Source organism: Melanerpes formicivorus, unplaced genomic scaffold (assembly GCF_026170545.1).
Source record: "Melanerpes formicivorus ecotype bairdi unplaced genomic scaffold, bMelFor1.0.p_v2 SCAF_6, whole genome shotgun sequence".
Classification (NCBI taxonomy): Eukaryota; Metazoa; Chordata; class Aves; order Piciformes; family Picidae; genus Melanerpes; species Melanerpes formicivorus.
This window is the reverse complement of record NW_027142358.1, coordinates 35605380-35623619: the sequence shown is the minus strand read 5'-3', so window position 1 is coordinate 35623619 and position 18240 is coordinate 35605380. Positions and strand designations below refer to the sequence as shown.

The following is an 18240-nucleotide window of genomic DNA, read 5'->3' as shown; positions in this document are numbered from 1 at the left end:
GTCCGTCACTACTGTCCATCCTGCCTCAAGACATGCGTGGGAGCTCCTGAGGGAGCTTTCCCACTTGATACCACAAAGACATAATTTCTCCTTTCGTGGTTTCCCACTGATCCAGCATGGAGCAGCCAGGAGGAGATGAGCAGGCAGCTTTCTCTCTGCTTCACAGGTGCACCTTTCTGAAGGAGCATCTTACAGACTGGGAGCACAGAAAGAGAGAACTTCTGTCAGATTTGTACAATGTTTACCAAATTTAAGTTGTATGGTATGGTGAGCTGGTTGATTACTACAGTTAAAAGCACACCAGGAACTGGGGCTGTAGAGCTTGTGTTACTAGTGTAATCAATATATGCTTGAGAGAAGAGATCTGTGGGTTAATTTGTATTAAATATAGTTAACTGTCAATGGAAACAACTGTTCTGAGACCTGACAGCAAGTTCCTTCATTCTGAACAGCTCATGTTGCCTCTTCTGCTAGGTACATGTTTTGTATTAAAGAAAGTGTCTTGTAAAGACCTTAATTTATTGTTGTGTAATAGATGGTGGTGTCTGCTAAACAATTAATCTGAATTTGCATATTTTCTTCATACATTAAATGTAAAATTCTGCTTAAAAAGGAGCAAAAACATTGAAAGTGGTAATGAAACTCTTAACACACTAGTGACCTGTATGTGTAGAGAACTCTTTAATGTTAATACATGTTTTAATATAAGCCCCTTAATTTTTGTCATCTAGAAGGAACATGGACTGTCTCAGAAGTACCTTTCTCAGTCCAGTGAAGCTTTGCTGCAGTCTGTGTGCGTTGCATTCAGTCATAATGTTACTGATGTTCTGGCTTCTGCTAGCTTAGAAATGGTTGAATGCTTTCAACAATTTGATCCAGTTGCAACTAGCCAGTTTTTGGCCCTTCACCAGGTAATGCAGCTAATGTGTTGTTCTTCTTTGCAGTGTAAAGAGGGTGGTTTAAGTTACTGAAGCAAAATGGGTCCTGACCATGCAGAGCACAGCGCATGGTTACATGTAAGAGCTGGCAAGTGGTGAAGGTGATCAGATCTGTGGCAGTTCAGATTGCTTGGTCAGTCCTTTACTGCTGCACCCCTGCACACAGCAAATTGTTTATGGTTTGCTGTCCTAGTTGTTAGTGAACAAGCTGAGTAGAATGCAAAGCCAGGCACCAAAACCACGAGTCATGAATTTTACTGGGCCAAAAGTTAGACTAATTTGGTCACTATCCTGCCCAGAAGGGTTTGTATTTAAAAAACCAAACCCAAATGGTGTAACATGTCACTGCATGCCAACGTTCAGCCTTCCTGTGGCCTTTTTGAGTAGGTCAATCTGAACTGCATTTGTTTAATGCCACGGCTGCACTGCAAGCAGAGACCAGCAGACTTTAGCTCTTAGTTCATCAGCTCTTAGCAAGCATCAGTTCCAAGGACAGGATTGGTATGTTTGCTGAAAGGAAAGGGTATAGTCTTACCCTTTATGTTGCTCTTTGTAGGAAGCCCATTAAAATGTAAAAGCACAGAAATAGAGAAGATGCTTAAGTGCCAAACACAGGCATTACCTCCCCATGCAGAACTGTAGTGACTAAATGCCAAAGCACAGATGATAAATACAAACACAAAACTCAGTTCTAGCTGTTTGTGGTTGCCAGGCTGAATTTGGAACACAAACAGAAGGCAGGCTTTTGCTAATCCATCTCCCCTGTCAAGCAAGAGATGTTCTTCTTTACCACATATATGTTACAACAAACACAGAGTATGTGTGCACTTTGATTGTTATGGGGATGGAAAACAAACAGATGCAAAAATTTTGCAGAGCTGTTCAGCATCTCTGACGATGAAGAGTATCCTTCTAGCAGCTACATCTAACACCAGCAGCTCTCAGCTGGCAGCATTACTGCATCTTCAGAATCATTTACAACAACACAGAAACACAAGTGATCTTCTGAAGAAGGTGGAACAGCAACTGGCTGCTACTTCAATGGTAACTTCTTGAGATGCGCTACTTGCTGGGGGCTCTTATGTCTGTACATAAACACAGCCATACATGCAGATGTGTACATCCACACACACATACACAGAAATGCCTATCTCATCTCTTGTCTCTAAAAGCCATCAAACATTTTGTTATCAGCATGCGAGTCACAGGCTGGCTTGGCGATGAACAGAAGTTAGCTTTTAGTGCTATGCTATGGTGTGTGCTGTCCCCTGCTACCTGTGTGGCATGAGCTGTGCGAGTCAAGTCAGAAGGGAGATTTTTAGGATGCAGTTCAGTATTGCTGGAGGTCACACTTAAATCATGAATGCCATGTGAGCCTCACCCACTCCAGCTGGAGGTGCCATTGTAACAGAGACTGTCACCACCTGGGCAGCATCCAGCCATCCTGTTTGAGATGCTCTGGTCCCCATGCAAGTGTTACCCTGTTGAAAGAGCTTGATAATGTTTGTTTTGTTTTTTCTTGAACAAACACTCTGCCTAGGAGTCTAGGTGTCAGTTAAAGTGGGATATTGCAACCTGGAAATTTAAATAAACCAACCAGTAAAATGTAGTTCATGTCATTTGTAGTTCTGGAGCAAATCATGGGTTGACTTTTCTGGGAGACAAATGAAGCAAATACCATTTTGTATAGTTCTTTTTGGTGGGGGGATCTGTTCCTAAAATTGTGAAGAACATGTTAAAATTAATTGTTCTGTTCCCTTCCTTTGCTAATGTTTTGCTAGGATTTTATGGCATTTTAACTTCACAGATAGTGTGCTGGCTAAAACTGTCATGTTGACAGAGGAATATGTTACAGTTCTTACAGAATGGGTGAGGTTAGAAAAGAGCTCTGAATGGCATCTTGTCCAAGGGTTCTGCTCAGGCAGAGCCACCTAGACCAAGTTTAGACAGCGCCTCCTGTCCCCAGCCCATCTGCTGAGTCTTTGTTTTGGCTTATTTTATATATTAGCACCTTCTTTCCTACAATTATTATCAAATTTCTGATGAAATAACTTAGATGGGTGTTTATAAAAGCTATTAAAATAATGCTACTTTTGAATTGCTGCACAGGCATGGAAAAATCTCTGTATTCCTGTTGAACATTTTAACATCATGGATGAATTGCCTTCTAATTTCTGTGTAATGATTCTCCAGCATTCAGAAGACAGGTATGAAATATCCTCATGCTGGTTTAGCGTTGCTTGTTACTAGTGTCATCTTTTTTTACCTGCAATAATCACTGGTTTAGTTGTTGGTGTTTATTGCCTCTTATTCCTAATTTTGCTGGGTGTAAATTTTAGGGTAGTGCTCAAGTGTGACTAAATTCATATATATTGTTTTGGTTTTGTATGAATAAAACTGCCTGCAGCTCAGAGCTGTATGTTTTTCCAGTACTAGTGATTTCCTGAATTACTTCTTAAATCTCCAGAGGTCACTGCAAAGTTTCAGGTATTCTAAATTCTCTTAGTAGCTTCCAGCTCTGATTGCTTATGCTCTTGAAGTTGTTGAAGGGGTGTGTGTGACAGATTTAGCTTTCTAAAGCCACAAATGATGCCATTACTGCAGCCTAATCTGCATCATGAACTGAACTACGGCAACTGACTGAGTACATTACTTTCCTTAAACCTCTCATTAGCTGCAGTTAGATCTTTCAGGTTTTTGCACCCTAAGGTGAGGGTAAATAATTGCATCTTGACAGTATTTGAAAGCACATTAGAGGGTGTAACTTTGCTTTGTACAAGCAGAGCTGAGCAGTCCAGTGATCTACTCAGCGGTTTTCTGCTTTCCATAGATCAAATCTGTACAGCTCATTGATTGAGAAGCCAAAAGTAAATACTGCAGAGCCAAAGGGAAGAGCCATGCAGCTGAGGGGTAAGTGCCTCTTCTGTTTACGAGAGAAAAGTCTTTGCACTGATGCTGTGAGAAGGCTCCTGACACTCACTCTGGGAGGCAGTAACATCTCAAAATCATTTCAAAAATAATTGTCAGTCTTACTAATAGCAGAGGGAAATCAGTACCTAAATATCTGTATTTCATGATGAGAGACAGTGTCTGCAGTCACAGTTTACAGAATCATCGTTTATATTTGGAGGCCAGAGCTGTTAGAAGTCACTGTAGAGAGCTCTTCACCGTACATTTCTGTGTATATGTTGTGCTAAGTGTATTCATGAACAGTTCTTCTCAAAGCATACCTTTGCTTTAGATGCTGATGGCCTCTGTACGGTACAAATATGATGTCTCCAAAAGGCCATTAGATACTGTTCCCCTCCTTTTCATAGTGCAAGCAAAAGTTTCCCGGTGTCCTGTGAGTCGTGGAACATTCTCTGCTTTGTTGGAAAAACTGCATCTTTACAAGCAGCAGCAGATGGAGAGTCATCTTAGACAGGCTGCCGTTCAAAACTTAGATGGGTGTGTCTCCAAAACAGAGGAGGTAACATCTTTGATGCCTTATGTTTAGAATCATATGAAGAACATGGTACAGAACCACCATAAACGCTCTTGATGCAGAATTTCCCCTTTGTTCCCAGTGTATCATCCCTGCTCTCCACAGCTGCTAAGTGCTGTGCGCTCTGCTTCACAATGTAATCTTACAGTGCCGTCCTGTTACCCCTGTGATCATGTTTTCATGTCACTCAGTAGCTTTGCAAGGTTCAGTGGTTCATCAGAATTGAAAATGGATGCAGTTGAGATCAACAAGAGGACACAGTCTCAGGCTGTGCCAGGGGAGGTTCAGGTTGGATGTTAGGAAGAAGTTCTATACAGAAAGAGTGATTGCGCTATGGAATGGGTTGCCCGGGGAGGTGGTGGAGTCGCCGTCATTGAAGGTGTTCAGGAGGAGACTTGACGGGGTGCTTGGTGCCATGGGTTAGCTGTTTGGGTGGGTTGGATTGGTTGATGGGTTGGACACGATGATCTTGAAGGTCTCTTCCAACCTGGTTTGGTTTATTCTAATAAAGGTTTATTCTAACTGACTTGAAAATGTGCTGTCCCTCCAGTACTGCATTTGTGAAGATGCATTGCCTCCCACATCCCACATTGGAGGTGCTGGTTGATGGTAGGCTGAACATGAGGCTGCAGTGTGCCCAGGCAGCCAAGAGGGCCAATGGCATCCTGGCCTGCATCAGGAGCAGTGTGGCCAGCAGGAGCAGGGAGGTCACTCTGCCCCTGTACACTGCACTGGTTAGGCCACACCTTGAGTCCTGTGTCCAGTTCTGGGCCCCTCAGTTTAGGAAGGAGGTTGACTTGCTGGAACGAGTCCAGAGAAGGGCAACGAAGTTGGTGAGGGGTTTGGAACACAGCCCTGTGAGGAGAGGCTGCTTAGCCTGGAGAAGAGGGGACTCAGGGGTGACCTTATTGCTCTCTACAACTACCTGAAGGGGGGTTGTAGACAGGCAGGGGTTGGTCTCTTCTCCCAGGCATCCAGCACCAGAACAAGAGGACACAGTCTCAGGCTGTGCCAGGGGAGGTTCAGGCTGGAGGTCAGGAGGAAGTTTTACACAGAGAGAGTGATTGCCCATTGGAATGTGCTGCCTGGGGAGGTGGTGGAGTCGCCGTCACTGGAGGTGTTCAGGAGGAGACTTGATGGGGTGCTTGGTTGCATGGTTTAGTTGATTAGGTGGTGTTGGATGATAGGTTGGACATGATGATCTTGAAGGTCTCTTCCAACCTGGTCTGGTCTATTCTATTCTATTCTATTCTATTCTATTCTATTCTATTCTATTCTATTCTATTCTATTCTATTCTATTCTATTCTATTCTATTCTATTCTATTTCTATCCCATGGAAGCCCCAGTGGCCCCAAGGGAAAGAACAGGATCATAGCCCTCAGCTCTTTAATCAAACTACCTTAGCTGGGGATTTATAATGCGGAAAAGTTTCTTTCTAGTGCACACAAAACCTGTGGCACTATAGCTGTTTGTTTATTTGGACCCAGGAGAGCCAAGTCTGTTAGTCACAACATTTTGCTTCAAGGACGGAACTATTTGGAAATCCAAGCCTGTGGCTATGAAACCTCTAAAATTCTAGAGGATGAAGACTCGTTCTGTAAGGAGATTGGTTTTCACAGTGAACTGGAGTTGTGTAGCACAAATGCATGCTGGAAAAGCCTGCAAATTCCACATCAGCTCCTAGGCTGCAAGGGGACAGAAAATTTTCTGCACGTGAAATGTGCAGTTCTATGTCCTAGCATTCTGATTTACTCTTAATTTTGGCTCCACTAGGGAAAAAAACTTAGACTTTTCAGTATCAAACATAGTATAACAAAAACAGGTGTTGACCTATTCCCACCAGTAATACAAAGGTAAAAAATAACAGATCATACTGAATTTTGTGTTCTAGTTTTCATTGTGTTGGTGACACAGCTGTGACACATCTGGTGCTGGGGTGACAATTCTGGTTTATTCATCATGAGCTTCTTTTAGTTACAGTGCTCATTACTGCAGGTTGCTGAAGTGTTGTTCACTTCTGGTGTCTCAAATAGTTTAGTTTAGCCTCTGATTTGACTTCGTACATGACTCATCCTTGTTAAATGGCATTGTGTGAGTGTTCCCTTTCTTGCTGCACTCTGTGTAACAGATTCCCCCAGTGAAAACAGGTGGTAATGGGCATGATGTGACATCAGAGTTCTCTGAGATACTAGAAATGATGGAAGACTATCTGAAACCTGTGCTCTCCCAGTGTGATCTGTCTGGCGTCAGGTAAGACATTTAGACTTGTTTTGCCCTCCTTTGTGAAAACAGAGCAGTGACTCAAGCCCAGCAATACAGGAATGGGTTTAGCAACAACAGACCCCACTGAACAAACTTTTACATCTTGAAAGACAGTGTATGCAGGCTATGCAAGAGTCAGAGGACTGAACCATACAAGAGGCTACTGACCATTTCTACTGAGCACTGTTCTCCTGCTCAAGTTGCACAGATGGAGTTAAGGGTGAAAGATTCAAATGTCACTTCTTAAGGATGGGATTTCCAAAGGACAGGGACTCCAAAGGGAGTGCATCCTTTGTGCAAAAGTTCATGGAGAGTGAAGCCTCTTTGTGTTTCCTGTGAAATTGTTTGCTTACATAGCAAGTATTAGTGCTGGTAATACTTCCCCTGTCATTCCTCAGAGCACAGAGCACATCAGTTTCAGCAGCTGAATCAGGAACAACAAAAGTGAAAAATAAGGACAGCAAACACACTAGAAAGCAGGGTAAGTGCTCTCTTGAGAACTCTTTCTGTGTGGACCTACAGCAAAATCCTGTCACTTCAGTTTCCTTTTTTTTTCCAAAGCCAGGGAGAAGAAAAAGGCTTTAGTAATAGTTTTATCTGTTTATTTTCTATATCAATGCAAGTATTTTAGTTTACTTCTGAAGAGAAGTGCAAAGCTACACAGGTTACAGACAACTAAAAATAAAAGGCTTTATTACAAGCCAGTCTTTTCAGGAGAAGGGCCAAAATAAAGAACTTTCTTAGGTATATTGATCTCCTTTTCTTATGTGTTTTCCTGCTTTTTGCTTTATGGACTCTCACAGGTTGGTTGCCTTTAATGCAAGCCTAATTCTGGAGTATGTCTCTATATACATTCAAGTCCCTGGCTTGCTTTGGGAGTGAGTTTCTTGCATTGTTACTAATGCTGCTTACTAATGGGGTATTTTTCCTTCTGAAGAGTCAGTGCTCACAAGTGCATGTGCATAGAAGCTTGACAACATCTTAGGAGTAACGGTGTCAAAGGAAGTATTTTAGCATAATGCACTTCATCCACAGCGAATGGAGTCATACAGTAGAGGAAATTGAGCTTTTTACAGCTAACTGCAATTGTTTCTATACATACATGTCCTGTCACATTTCTTCAGGTACACCTCCGGACTTGGAACCGTGTGTGGTGTTACTAGGAGATCCATTTTTTATGGAATTGCCTTTGGAAGCCCTGAGCATCTTTAAAGGGAAAGGAATAAGTTGTGTATGCAGAGACTTTTCTCTCCAGATTCTCTACAATCGAATGCACCTGGCTGAGTCAGGTACCGTCAGACAAACATTCTCTGCATTAGCACAGCAGGGCAGCCAACAAGATGCTGTCAATTTAAATAATAGCAGTGGCCACACAGAAGAGGCTTCCAGTATGGAATTAACAGTACAGGAGACTTTCAGTAAAGTGCAGGCTGATTATAGCTGCGGCGCTAAGCTAATTCAAATAACCTCCACACACTCAAGAATAATGTGCAACTCGGTGCAGTCTGAGGGGCTTGCAGCATCTCAGCTTTACAGATGTGCACTTAAACTCTTTAAAGCTGCTTCCAGCTGCTTTAAACATAAGTGTAAGAACTTTGCTCCCAGTGTAAAAAACTGTAACTCATTGAGGTAATTCCTCTCCATAGAGCTAAGACAGCATGAAAGTCTCAGGTCAGTCCAGCAATTCTTGTGCTATGCATGAGCAAAAGCAGATCCCACAGGCTTTGTGGCCCTGCTTCATTACTGCGGACACTTGCACCCTGTATAAACACTCCAGTGAGGTGTTAGGTGAGGCAGATGAATGCTTGGTAAGCTAGAGTGCTGGAGTGCTTGCAGCACACCCCAGAGAGAACTGTCTGAGACATCTCCTTCGGGTGATGGTCACATGGACAAAACCAGAAGACAGTTTCCTGTGCTCTTTTAAAATTCATTCAGTGAACAAAACCTCAGTTCAAATATGACCCTGTTGTGATCTCTGTGTGTCACACCAGAGCTTTAGTAATTACTGTTCAACTCTGTCCTAAATCTGTAACACAATGCAGCATTTGCATGTCTTAAGGGACCACATCTCTTGCTTTTAGCAAGAGGGTTCAGGGAATGTCCTTGCCTTGCTGTGATGTGAAATCAGTTTTTATTTTGCTACTCCACTTCATAGTTGTTATTGCATCCTAACAACTATGAGAAGTCCTTCAAGAAAGTTGTAAAGACTGCCTTTATCTTTAAAAAAACACATCTCTTCAATTCCACAGAGACTGAAGTTAAAAGAGATGCTGAAATATCTACAAAAACCCAGCCAAAAGCTCATCAGAAAATGAATGTCAAAAAGGTGAACTTTCCAGTTTTTAAAAATAAACTCAGTAGTCTTTTTGTGTAAAAAATGTTAAAAAACTCCAAGTGGATGCAGAGCAGCTCAAAGTGCAGCTGGAGCTGGGGAGTAAAATGAGTATCACCCATGTGCATAAGAATTTTGCCATGATGATGGAATGGTGGTTTCCTGGAAAACTGGTGGTGTTTGTGTATATGGCCATGGTAACAGCCTTCCAAGGAATGCTTCACTCCCCTCAGAGTGCAGTCCTGTTTTCTGTAGGGTGTGCACAGTTTTGTGGGTGCTGGGGGGGGTGTGGCTGTATTTGTGCACACCTGTGTATGTTTATGCATTTCAGGTAATGCTTATGCTTTCCATTTCCACTGGTAATTACTATGCTGCTCTTAATGCCTTCAGAACATCATTGTGTTAGCTGCTTCACACAGGATGCAATGCAGTTAATGTCTGACTGAGAACTCTGCATGTGTATTTTTGTTCTAGGCAGCAGTTAATCGTGAGTTGCCCTCCAGTTGCTTGTCTGTCGATACTCATCATTTTAAATGTATCCTTTCACAAACTATTAGCTCATGGTTTCAGTCCAGTTTTCTTTTTGTCACTGTTCACACTTAACTGTTTGTCAGATGTTGTGGACCCCTACAGTGAAGGACAAGATGCAGGTAATGTGTTAAATATTTTCTCCACAATCCATGGAACTCAGAAATTCTTGTGACAGGAAGTGAATTGTTGACAAAATACCTAGCCTTTCATCAGCACAGTGCCACCTACCACCTAGCCAGTGGTGCACCAGTGAGCCAGTATATCCTGGCTCAGGAAAGGAATTAGATTGTCCTGGGATTTCTTTCATATCACTAAATACAGACCTAACATCTCCAAGAAAATATTGTAGTCCAGTTGAAAACCATTGACTGTATTAGGAGAGCAGAGCAAAGAGCGTTTCAGGTGGAAGGGACCTACAGCTGTCACCTAGCCTAACTGCCTGACCACATTAGGGCTGACCAAAAGCTGAAGTGTGTTGTTAACCCTTGAACACTGAGAGGCCTGGGCATTCAGTACCAATCCAGGAAGCATGCTCCAGGATTTGACCACCTTCTCAGTAAAGACATGCTTCCAGATGTCCACTTGGAGCCTGCTCTGATGCAGCTTTAAGGCATTCCCAGGCATCCTGTCCCTGGCTCCCAGGGAGAAGAGTTCAGCACCCACCTCTCCATGGTGGAGCTGCAGAGAGCTGTGAGCTCACCCTTCAGCCTTCTTCTCTCTAAACAAGACAAACCCATAGACCTCAGCTGTGCCTCACAGGCCTTCCAGTTCTGTCACCAGCTTCGTTGCCCTCCTCTGGATGCACTAATTCAGTTTGGTGCAAACAGAAAATGTTACAATTGCTACAGTTTAAAGGCAGGCTTAGCTTTCAAAAAATGGGTATATAACAATGACTTAGGCACCCCTAAATATTACATTGCCATCTAAAAATGATTGGAATAAAGGTTGCCCAGCATCCTCTGTAGCATGCTAAAATCATGATGAAATTCTGTTGTTGCAGAAGCTTTAAGCCCTTCCCAGAAAATGAAGGAAATCCTAGAAAAACACCAAGCCCAATTTACACTGCAGTGGGAAGGAGTTACTGGCAGCGCCCGTGTTCCGAGGTTTGCAATACTCTGCTTCCAGGCTTTAGCCGTGGTTCTTCCTCAAAACTGAGCCTATCCCAGAGGTTTCTGTCATAAACCAGAGTTAGGTTTTTCTGAGCTGGGAAGCACACAGCTAAGTATTGTGTTCCAAATGCATGTTTAGGTCTGGAATTTATCTGAAAATGCACTGTGCTTCTTGCTTCCTATCAGACGCTGCTAAACATCTATGGATGGATCTACACACCCCTCTGTGTATGGATCTACACACCCCTCTGTGTATGGATCTGCACACCCCTCTGTGTGTGGATCTACACCTCTCTGTGTCTGGATCTACACCTCTCTGTGTCTGGATCTACACACCCCTCTGTGTGTGGATCTACACACCCCTCTGTGTGTGGATCTACACACCTCTCTGTGTATGGATCTGCACACCCCTCTGTGTATGGATCTACACACCCCTCTGTGTATGGATCTACACCTCTCTGTGTCTGGATCTACACACCTCTCTGTGTGTGGATCTACACACCTCTCTGTGTATGGATCTACACACCTCTCTGTGTATGGATCTACACACCTCTGTGTATGGATCTACACACCCCTCTGTGTATGGATCTACACCTCTCTGTGTATGGATCTACACCTCTCTCTGTATGGATCTACACACCTCTCTGTGTATGGATCTACACCTCTCTGTGTCTGGATCTACACACCTCTGTGTATGGATCTACACACCTCTCTGTGTATGGATCTACACCTCTCTGTGTCTGGATCTACACACCTCTCTGTGTGTGGATCTACACACCTCTCTGTGTATGGATCTGCACCTCTCTGTGTATGGATCTACACACCTCTGTGTATGTATCTACACACCTCTCTGTGTATGGATCTGCACACCCCTCTGTGTGTGGATCTACACACCTCTCTGTGTATGGATCTACACCTCTCTGTGTATGGATCTACACACCTCTCTGTGTATGGATCTGCACACCCCTCTGTGTGTGGATCTACACACCCCTCTGTGTATGGATCTACACATCTCTGTGTATGGATCTACACACCTCTCTCTGTATGGATCTACACACCTCTCTGTGTATGGATCTACACACCCCTCTGTGTATGGATCTACACCTCTCTGTGTATGGATCTACACACCTCTCTCTGTATGGATCTACACACCTCTCTGTGTATGGATCTACACACCCCTCTGTGTATGGATCTACACCTCTCTGTGTATGGATCTACACACCTCTCTGTGTATGGATCTACACACCCCTCTGTGTATGGATCTACACACCCCTCTGTGTATGGATCTACACCTCTCTGTGTATGGATCTACACACCCCTCTGTGTATGGATCTACACACCCCTCTGTGTATGGATCTACACCTCTCTGTGTATGGATCTACACACCCCTCTGTGTATGGATCTACACACCTCTCTGTGTATGGATCTACACACCTCTCTCTGTATGGATCTACACACCCCTCTGTGTATGGATCTACACATCTCTGTGTATGGATCTACACACCTCTCTCTGTATGGATCTGCACACCCCTCTGTGTATGGATCTACACCTCTCTGTGTATGGATCTACACACCTCTCTCTGTATGGATCTACACATCTCTGTGTATATCTACACCTTTCTATTAAAATAATGGTTTTTAGTAGTCCCTAGGAGCTCTCATACTTGCCATAAAACTCTACAGTCTTCTTTCTGTGCTTTGCATGCTGACTTTCCTTACAGATACTCGAGGAGCAGGTAACAGTGGGGTGTTTGCTGTGGATAACTGCTGAGAAGTACCATTGTAAAATCCTAACTTCCCACCTTTCCTCTTCCTTTCAGCCAAGCTGAATGGGAGCAGCTGCTGACAAACTGCAGTGGATTTCTATTCTATGGAATGGAGAGATTCCTGTGTCATGTTTTACTCAACAGACTGGTTGCTATGAACATCCCAAGTGAGATAAGCAAACTGAAAAATACCTTTTCTGATTACATTCACTTTTGTTCCCAGTTGTGTGTATTTCCTGCTGTGATGTGATCACAGCACTGATGTTGGCTGTTAAAGGCCTATTATTTTGTTACATGCCTTTCCTCACAAATAAGTTTAATCTCTCCCCACTTCCAAATGTGGGGTTTAAGCTTCAAAAATGGAGTGATCATCCAGTAGTCTTCCTGGAAACTCCTCTCACTTACTGTGGAATTCAGTGTTTGTTAACCAAGTGCAGCCATGCCTCCACCTTACAAGAGTGTGTCCCTGCAGCATTGAGCCACAGAGGTGGCTAACCTGTAGTGAGATGGTGTGTGGCCTTCACTGCTGCTCATCCTGAGTTGGCACAGGAAACAAACCCTACAAAATGCTGTGGAAAAGAGTGGCAGGGTTACATCCAGTAATGCTGGCATAACTTCTTCAGGGTGCTGTACTTGAGAGTTTTGGCTGAAAGATATAACTCTCCTGTTAGCTATTTAGATTGTGCTCAGGAAAGCCCCTAACCTAAGAAGGGCCTGAGGTGCTAGTACGTGTTCTGCTGGGCATTATTACTGGTGCAGATATCACTGCTGTAGCAAACTCTTTTCCAGAGTGCCGTCTGATGATACTTCTGGATCTGGTGCGTTCCAAGGAGAGTTACCAGAGAATTGCAAACTCTGGGACCTGCAGAAGGTAGGAGAAAGTTTATTTCAGTAAAATCCACAATAAGCAAAATTTTCATTGCTAGGCAAAGTTAAAATGTTGAGCTGTAAACGTTCTCATTTACTTGTGCACGTAGAAGGTCTCCTGTCGAAAGCTGAGGAGGAGTTTGCCTCTTGGGCACACCTATGTAAATGCCAGCACGGAGTGCTTGTAGAATCACAGGGTGATTGCAGCCTTTCATTTGTAATACCCTTTGGCACTTACCCCAAGCAGCCATTTCCTAAACCAAAACAAACCACAATGCCTTCAGCTAGTTTTTCACACTCTGAACTTTTTAAATCTCCTTTAACGGACTGGTGAATTGTTCCACAGGAATGACACATTTAAGCCTAGAGCTTTCAGAAACTTTGGAGTAACATTCAGTTAAAGTAAGTCACACAACCCCACAGAGAATCAGACAACATCTCCCCAGAAGATTACAGAAAACTTTAATTATCATCTTCTGGTAAAGTTGCCATGAAACCAGAGACTAATAAACATAAAATTCAGCCTTCAGTTTACTGCAGCTCCAGCCCTGGAGTGTGTCACTCACTTCCCTCCCATCACTAATAGCATCTGTACTTGTTTAAATATCTAGCAGTAAAAAGTCTAATCCCACTTTGCAAGTGATTTGCTTTTAAGTCTCCACATGAATCCTGCCCTCCTGACAAGGAGCAGGCTTTCAGCTCCTGCAGCATTTGGTGTTTTCCTTTAGCAGCTTAAGCAAAACTAAGCAATTCTTTTCATTCAATTTCCAACATTTTGACTCTTACAAAAGGTATCCTACAGTATTTTTTTGTACAAGTTGGTGTGTTACTCCTCCTCTTGCTTTTCCTGAGATATCCAGAGCTGTAATGTGTCAGGGAGCAATCCACGTGGCAAAAGTGTGTTATGAAAAGACAGAGAGTTACCTCATCTCCTGGTGTTAAGTGTAAGGTGGTGTATGAACATTAGAAAATACTTCATGCTCAGCGCACAGGAAAATGCAGTCTGGGTTCCCTTTCTGTTAAAAGGACTGTGTATGTGGTTATAGTTGTTGAAATACTATGTAGATTTTCAGTTTATTGATCTTACACTTGATTTTCCTTAGTTGCCTACGTGTTGCTGTAGAGGGACCCACAGAGACAGCAATGCTTCTAAGCCTGACTGGTGTTGGGTCCATAATAGCCAACCAGTGGTTCACTACCTTGCAGGAGAATGCCCAGAGGCTGGGCACTCTGTTAGAGAGTGAGTATTTGCCCTGGTCTGCCTTGGTATCTGTGCACTCAGACAGTGTCCAGCTGCTTGTCTCCCATCTCTCTCCCTTTTTTGCTTCTCAACAGTTTTTGCCCAGTGTTTCCATAGCAGGTAGACTGCAGGAGCTGCTGTGTTGTTGACAGTTTGACCTTTCAGACAGATCAGGAACCAACTTCAATTGGTTTTGGTGGGAGGGTTCTGGTCAAATGGTGAGACTAGAATTTCCATGGTGAAGAGCAGTGCCCTAGGACTAGACAATCTGCAGTTACATAAACACTGGGGGAAAGAGCCGCTGGGAATAACTTGCAGCTTCAGAGATACAGAACTGTAAAGATGTCCTTTTCACTAAAGATGTCTACAGGTGAAGGCACCAGGCTGTATGGTTGATATTATCTTACTTTTTCAGAGCTTTCATTCAAGTCTCTCAGAAACTGACATTTCTTTCCAGGTTTGCTGAGCATGGGTAGAACCACTGGGCAGGCTGTCCGTCTTCTTCAGGAGAGTCTGGCTGCCAAGGGAAGGGATTCCATTACAAGTAAGGATTGAAAAGCTGAGTACAAAAGGCTGACGCTGCATGTTAACTGGAAGCTGCTACACACAGGGGTGGGCCACAGGTGTGAAGGAAACCTTCCACATTTTTGTGATGCTTCTTAGGGGGACTGAGAGTGGGAAGACCACTGATAGATGGAGGGGCTGTATTTTGCATACATAAAGCTTTGGGGTAGATGACCAAAAGCTAAAATTCATGCTCCACTGAAGTGTTATAAAATGAAGCAGTGTGGCTGAAGAGTGACCTCAGGAGCATGACGTGAGCCACACAAACGGTAGGGGTTAGAGACTGCAGAAAGTTAAGGGAAGCCTGCAGTGATGAGTCTGCACTGCCAAGTGCATGCCATACATATTAGAAATCCCACCTGGCACCCTGGTGCAGAGAAGAGGGTTTTTGAGTAGGACAACTGTTTATAAAATCATACCATTATTTTTTGTTGTATGAAACTTCCCTCTTAAGGGTTCTGTTACAACTTACAAGGACCTAGAAGTGAGGAGAGAGTTCAGAGCAAAACCTCGCCTGGTTTTGGGGGCTGGTTTGTTGTTTTATTCAGAAAATGTTTCTTGGTATAGAGGTGGTTATCAGTAGTACACAAATAATGTAAAACCCCACAATTATGAGTCAAAGAGAAGATGTGATCAGGTGCTGCTCTTACATTCAGAAATAATAATGCTCTTAAAATACTTCCGCAGTGGAAGCGGATTCGGATCAAGCAGAGGATCAGACCATTCACCCTTGCTCAGCTCTCCCTGCAGACCACCCATCCTCTCTGAACTGTGTGCTGTATGGCTTACCCAACGCCGTGCTGGTGTGATTTGTTAGTCACACCAGTGCTGTGCACAGGGCACACGCTCTGAGCTACAGCAGTGCAGGCTTGCTGACAGACTGAGCTCTGCTCCAGAGGTTAGGAGTTTGACAGCACAGTAGGTGGTAGGAAATGATCAAAGGATATTTCTTGTAGAGATTTCACTTAGCACTCTAAGGTTTTCTGAGCACAGTGAATCCTTTAGGAGAATTTGGTGAGTAGCAGCATACTATAGCTGGTATTTTCAGACACTCACAATTGGAAAAAACTTTCCTTCACATATTTGGTTTGTACATGGAATAGTTGTCAGGAGTGTAGCTGAAAAAATTACCAACTCAGTATTCTGAGTGAATTGATTTTAATCTTTTTACATAGTGGTAGTTGTGGTTTAACTAGAAAACAAGGTAGTACTAAATAAAATGTTCAGTACATTTTGCTTGCTTTATTACCCCATAGTTTACCTGAAGATACATTTGAAGATACATTAAATTATTCCAGAATATATAATAAGATAAATGAGATGATTGCACAGATTTTGCAACATTCTCTAATAATCATCATCAATACTTTAAAACCACTTCATTTGTGGTGGCAACAGTAGAAATAAATGTACAGTAATTTAACACTTAGGGATAACACAAAGCTTTGATCGTTATTGCAGCTGAAACCAGTCTGGGTCCTTGCTTATTTTCAGCCTTAAAATTTGAGGTATTTCACAAAAACATCAGACCTTTAACCAGAAATAAAAAGGTTTCAGTAGCTCCCAGCTGATAACTACTTCTGGACTGAAGAAACATGGCATAGTACAGCCACATATTCATTCAACAGACATGACTGTGAAATGTGTTTTGTAATTCAGCACCCAAGGTGCAACAAAGTTGGTGCTTTATGCATTCACCTTTGGCTGCAGCTGCAGGACACAATTCCTTGGCAGAATTAGGCTAGGAAGAGACATAAATACATCAGCAATTGAACCTAACTGCCTGTATATTTACAAAGAGCACAGTGTCATCTGTTCTACTCTGAGTCAAGCTACCTGCACCCTGGGAGAATTTTCTGTGAGGCGTTCTCCAAGCACATAAGCAATGCTGCTCCCTGACGTCCAAGGGCTGAGCAGTTTGGTTAGACCTGACAAGGTTCAGGATTGTTTCCAAACATAGGGTGGCTTTAGTGTGGGAATATAGGCAAATTAGCTGTAATGTTCACCTTGGGATACCATGTTTTCTTTGAGAAAAAACCCAACAAACTCTTTTCCAGCACTGATACACTTGTCAGGACAATGTATGAACAAAAAGCAAGAGGCAGCCAGAAGTCATCACTGCTAAGACTGAGGGTTTTGCCCCCTTCATTAGTGAGGTGGCTAAAATGGGAAAGTCAAATATTCTCAGTGTTTTTTCTTTTGCATTAAAACCAGCATCTGTTTATCAAACATCTCACAGCTTGTTCTCAAAGTCCAGATTTTCTGGTTACAAAATGCTCATCAAGTGTAATTTACTCTGGGAAACGGTCAGGGTTGTGCTAGCTGGCTAGTTACAGCCTGCCCTTGCTTACCTGCTGGCTCCCAGCTGAAAGCGCTGAGAGCACGTTGCCCACCAGCCATCCTGGAGTGGGCCTCATGCCCCGCAGGCTGACCTTCCAAAGGCAGCAGGGAGTGAAGACCAGGAGAAGGCATGGCTTCTTACTCTCCTTACAGCAGCACTTCTCCTAAAACGCTGGGGAGTACAAACCTACAGCTGCAGGCAGGCCCAGCACAGCGAGCAACAGGAGTGACCATGGCTTGGCTTGGAAGAGACCCACTTCCACTTGGAAGAGATCCACTTCCACCCCCCCTGCCATGGGCAAGGACACCTCCACCAGCCAGGCTGCTCCCTTGAGCTGCCTGCTGCTTCCTCATCCAGCCTGGCCTTGAACATCTCCAGAGAGGCAGCCACAGCCTCCCTGGGCAACCTGTGCCAGCATCTCACCACCCTCACAGTGAAGACTGTCTTCCTTGTATCTAATCTAAATCTACCCTCTCTTCAGTTTGAAATGGTTACCCTGATGCAGTCCCTCTCCTGCAGGTCCCCACTGAGTACTAGAAAGCTGCTGTAACCTCTCCTACAACCATCCCAAACCCTTCCATTTATCATGAATTTCTTCCCAGTCCCTCTCAAAGTTTACTCGTGCGCCCTATTCAACAGCAGCTTCCTAGGCTGGGGCAACCCTCAGCAAGTTTGCTGATGATACCAAGCTGTGTGGTGCAGCAGACACGCTGGAGGGAAGGGAGGCCATCCAGATGGACCTGGACAGGCTGGAGAGGTGGGCACAAGCCAACCTCATGAAGTTCAATAAGAGCAAGTGCAGGGT

General features: G+C 43.6%; 1 protein-coding gene across 1 annotated transcript in view; it reads left to right on the top strand.

Annotated features, from left to right (window-relative positions):
- The window catches only part of CFAP46 (cilia and flagella associated protein 46), a 66350-nt gene extending 49047 nt beyond the window's left edge, over positions 1-17303 (top strand). Inside the window, exons 41-57 of the mRNA XM_068140474.1 lie at positions 732-911; positions 1815-1982; positions 3048-3145; positions 3769-3848; positions 4256-4407; positions 6552-6673; positions 7084-7166; positions 7810-7974; positions 8935-9011; positions 9492-9552; positions 9632-9667; positions 10549-10651; positions 12478-12590; positions 13213-13294; positions 14394-14530; positions 14988-15074; positions 15782-17303. Of these exons, the coding sequence (XP_067996575.1) occupies positions 732-911; positions 1815-1982; positions 3048-3145; positions 3769-3848; positions 4256-4407; positions 6552-6673; positions 7084-7166; positions 7810-7974; positions 8935-9011; positions 9492-9552; positions 9632-9667; positions 10549-10651; positions 12478-12590; positions 13213-13294; positions 14394-14530; positions 14988-15074; positions 15782-15903 (1866 nt within the window). The 3' untranslated portion in view covers positions 15904-17303. The remainder of the gene's footprint in view (positions 1-731; positions 912-1814; positions 1983-3047; positions 3146-3768; positions 3849-4255; positions 4408-6551; positions 6674-7083; positions 7167-7809; positions 7975-8934; positions 9012-9491; positions 9553-9631; positions 9668-10548; positions 10652-12477; positions 12591-13212; positions 13295-14393; positions 14531-14987; positions 15075-15781) is intronic.
- Positions 17304-18240: the final 937 nt, after the last annotated feature.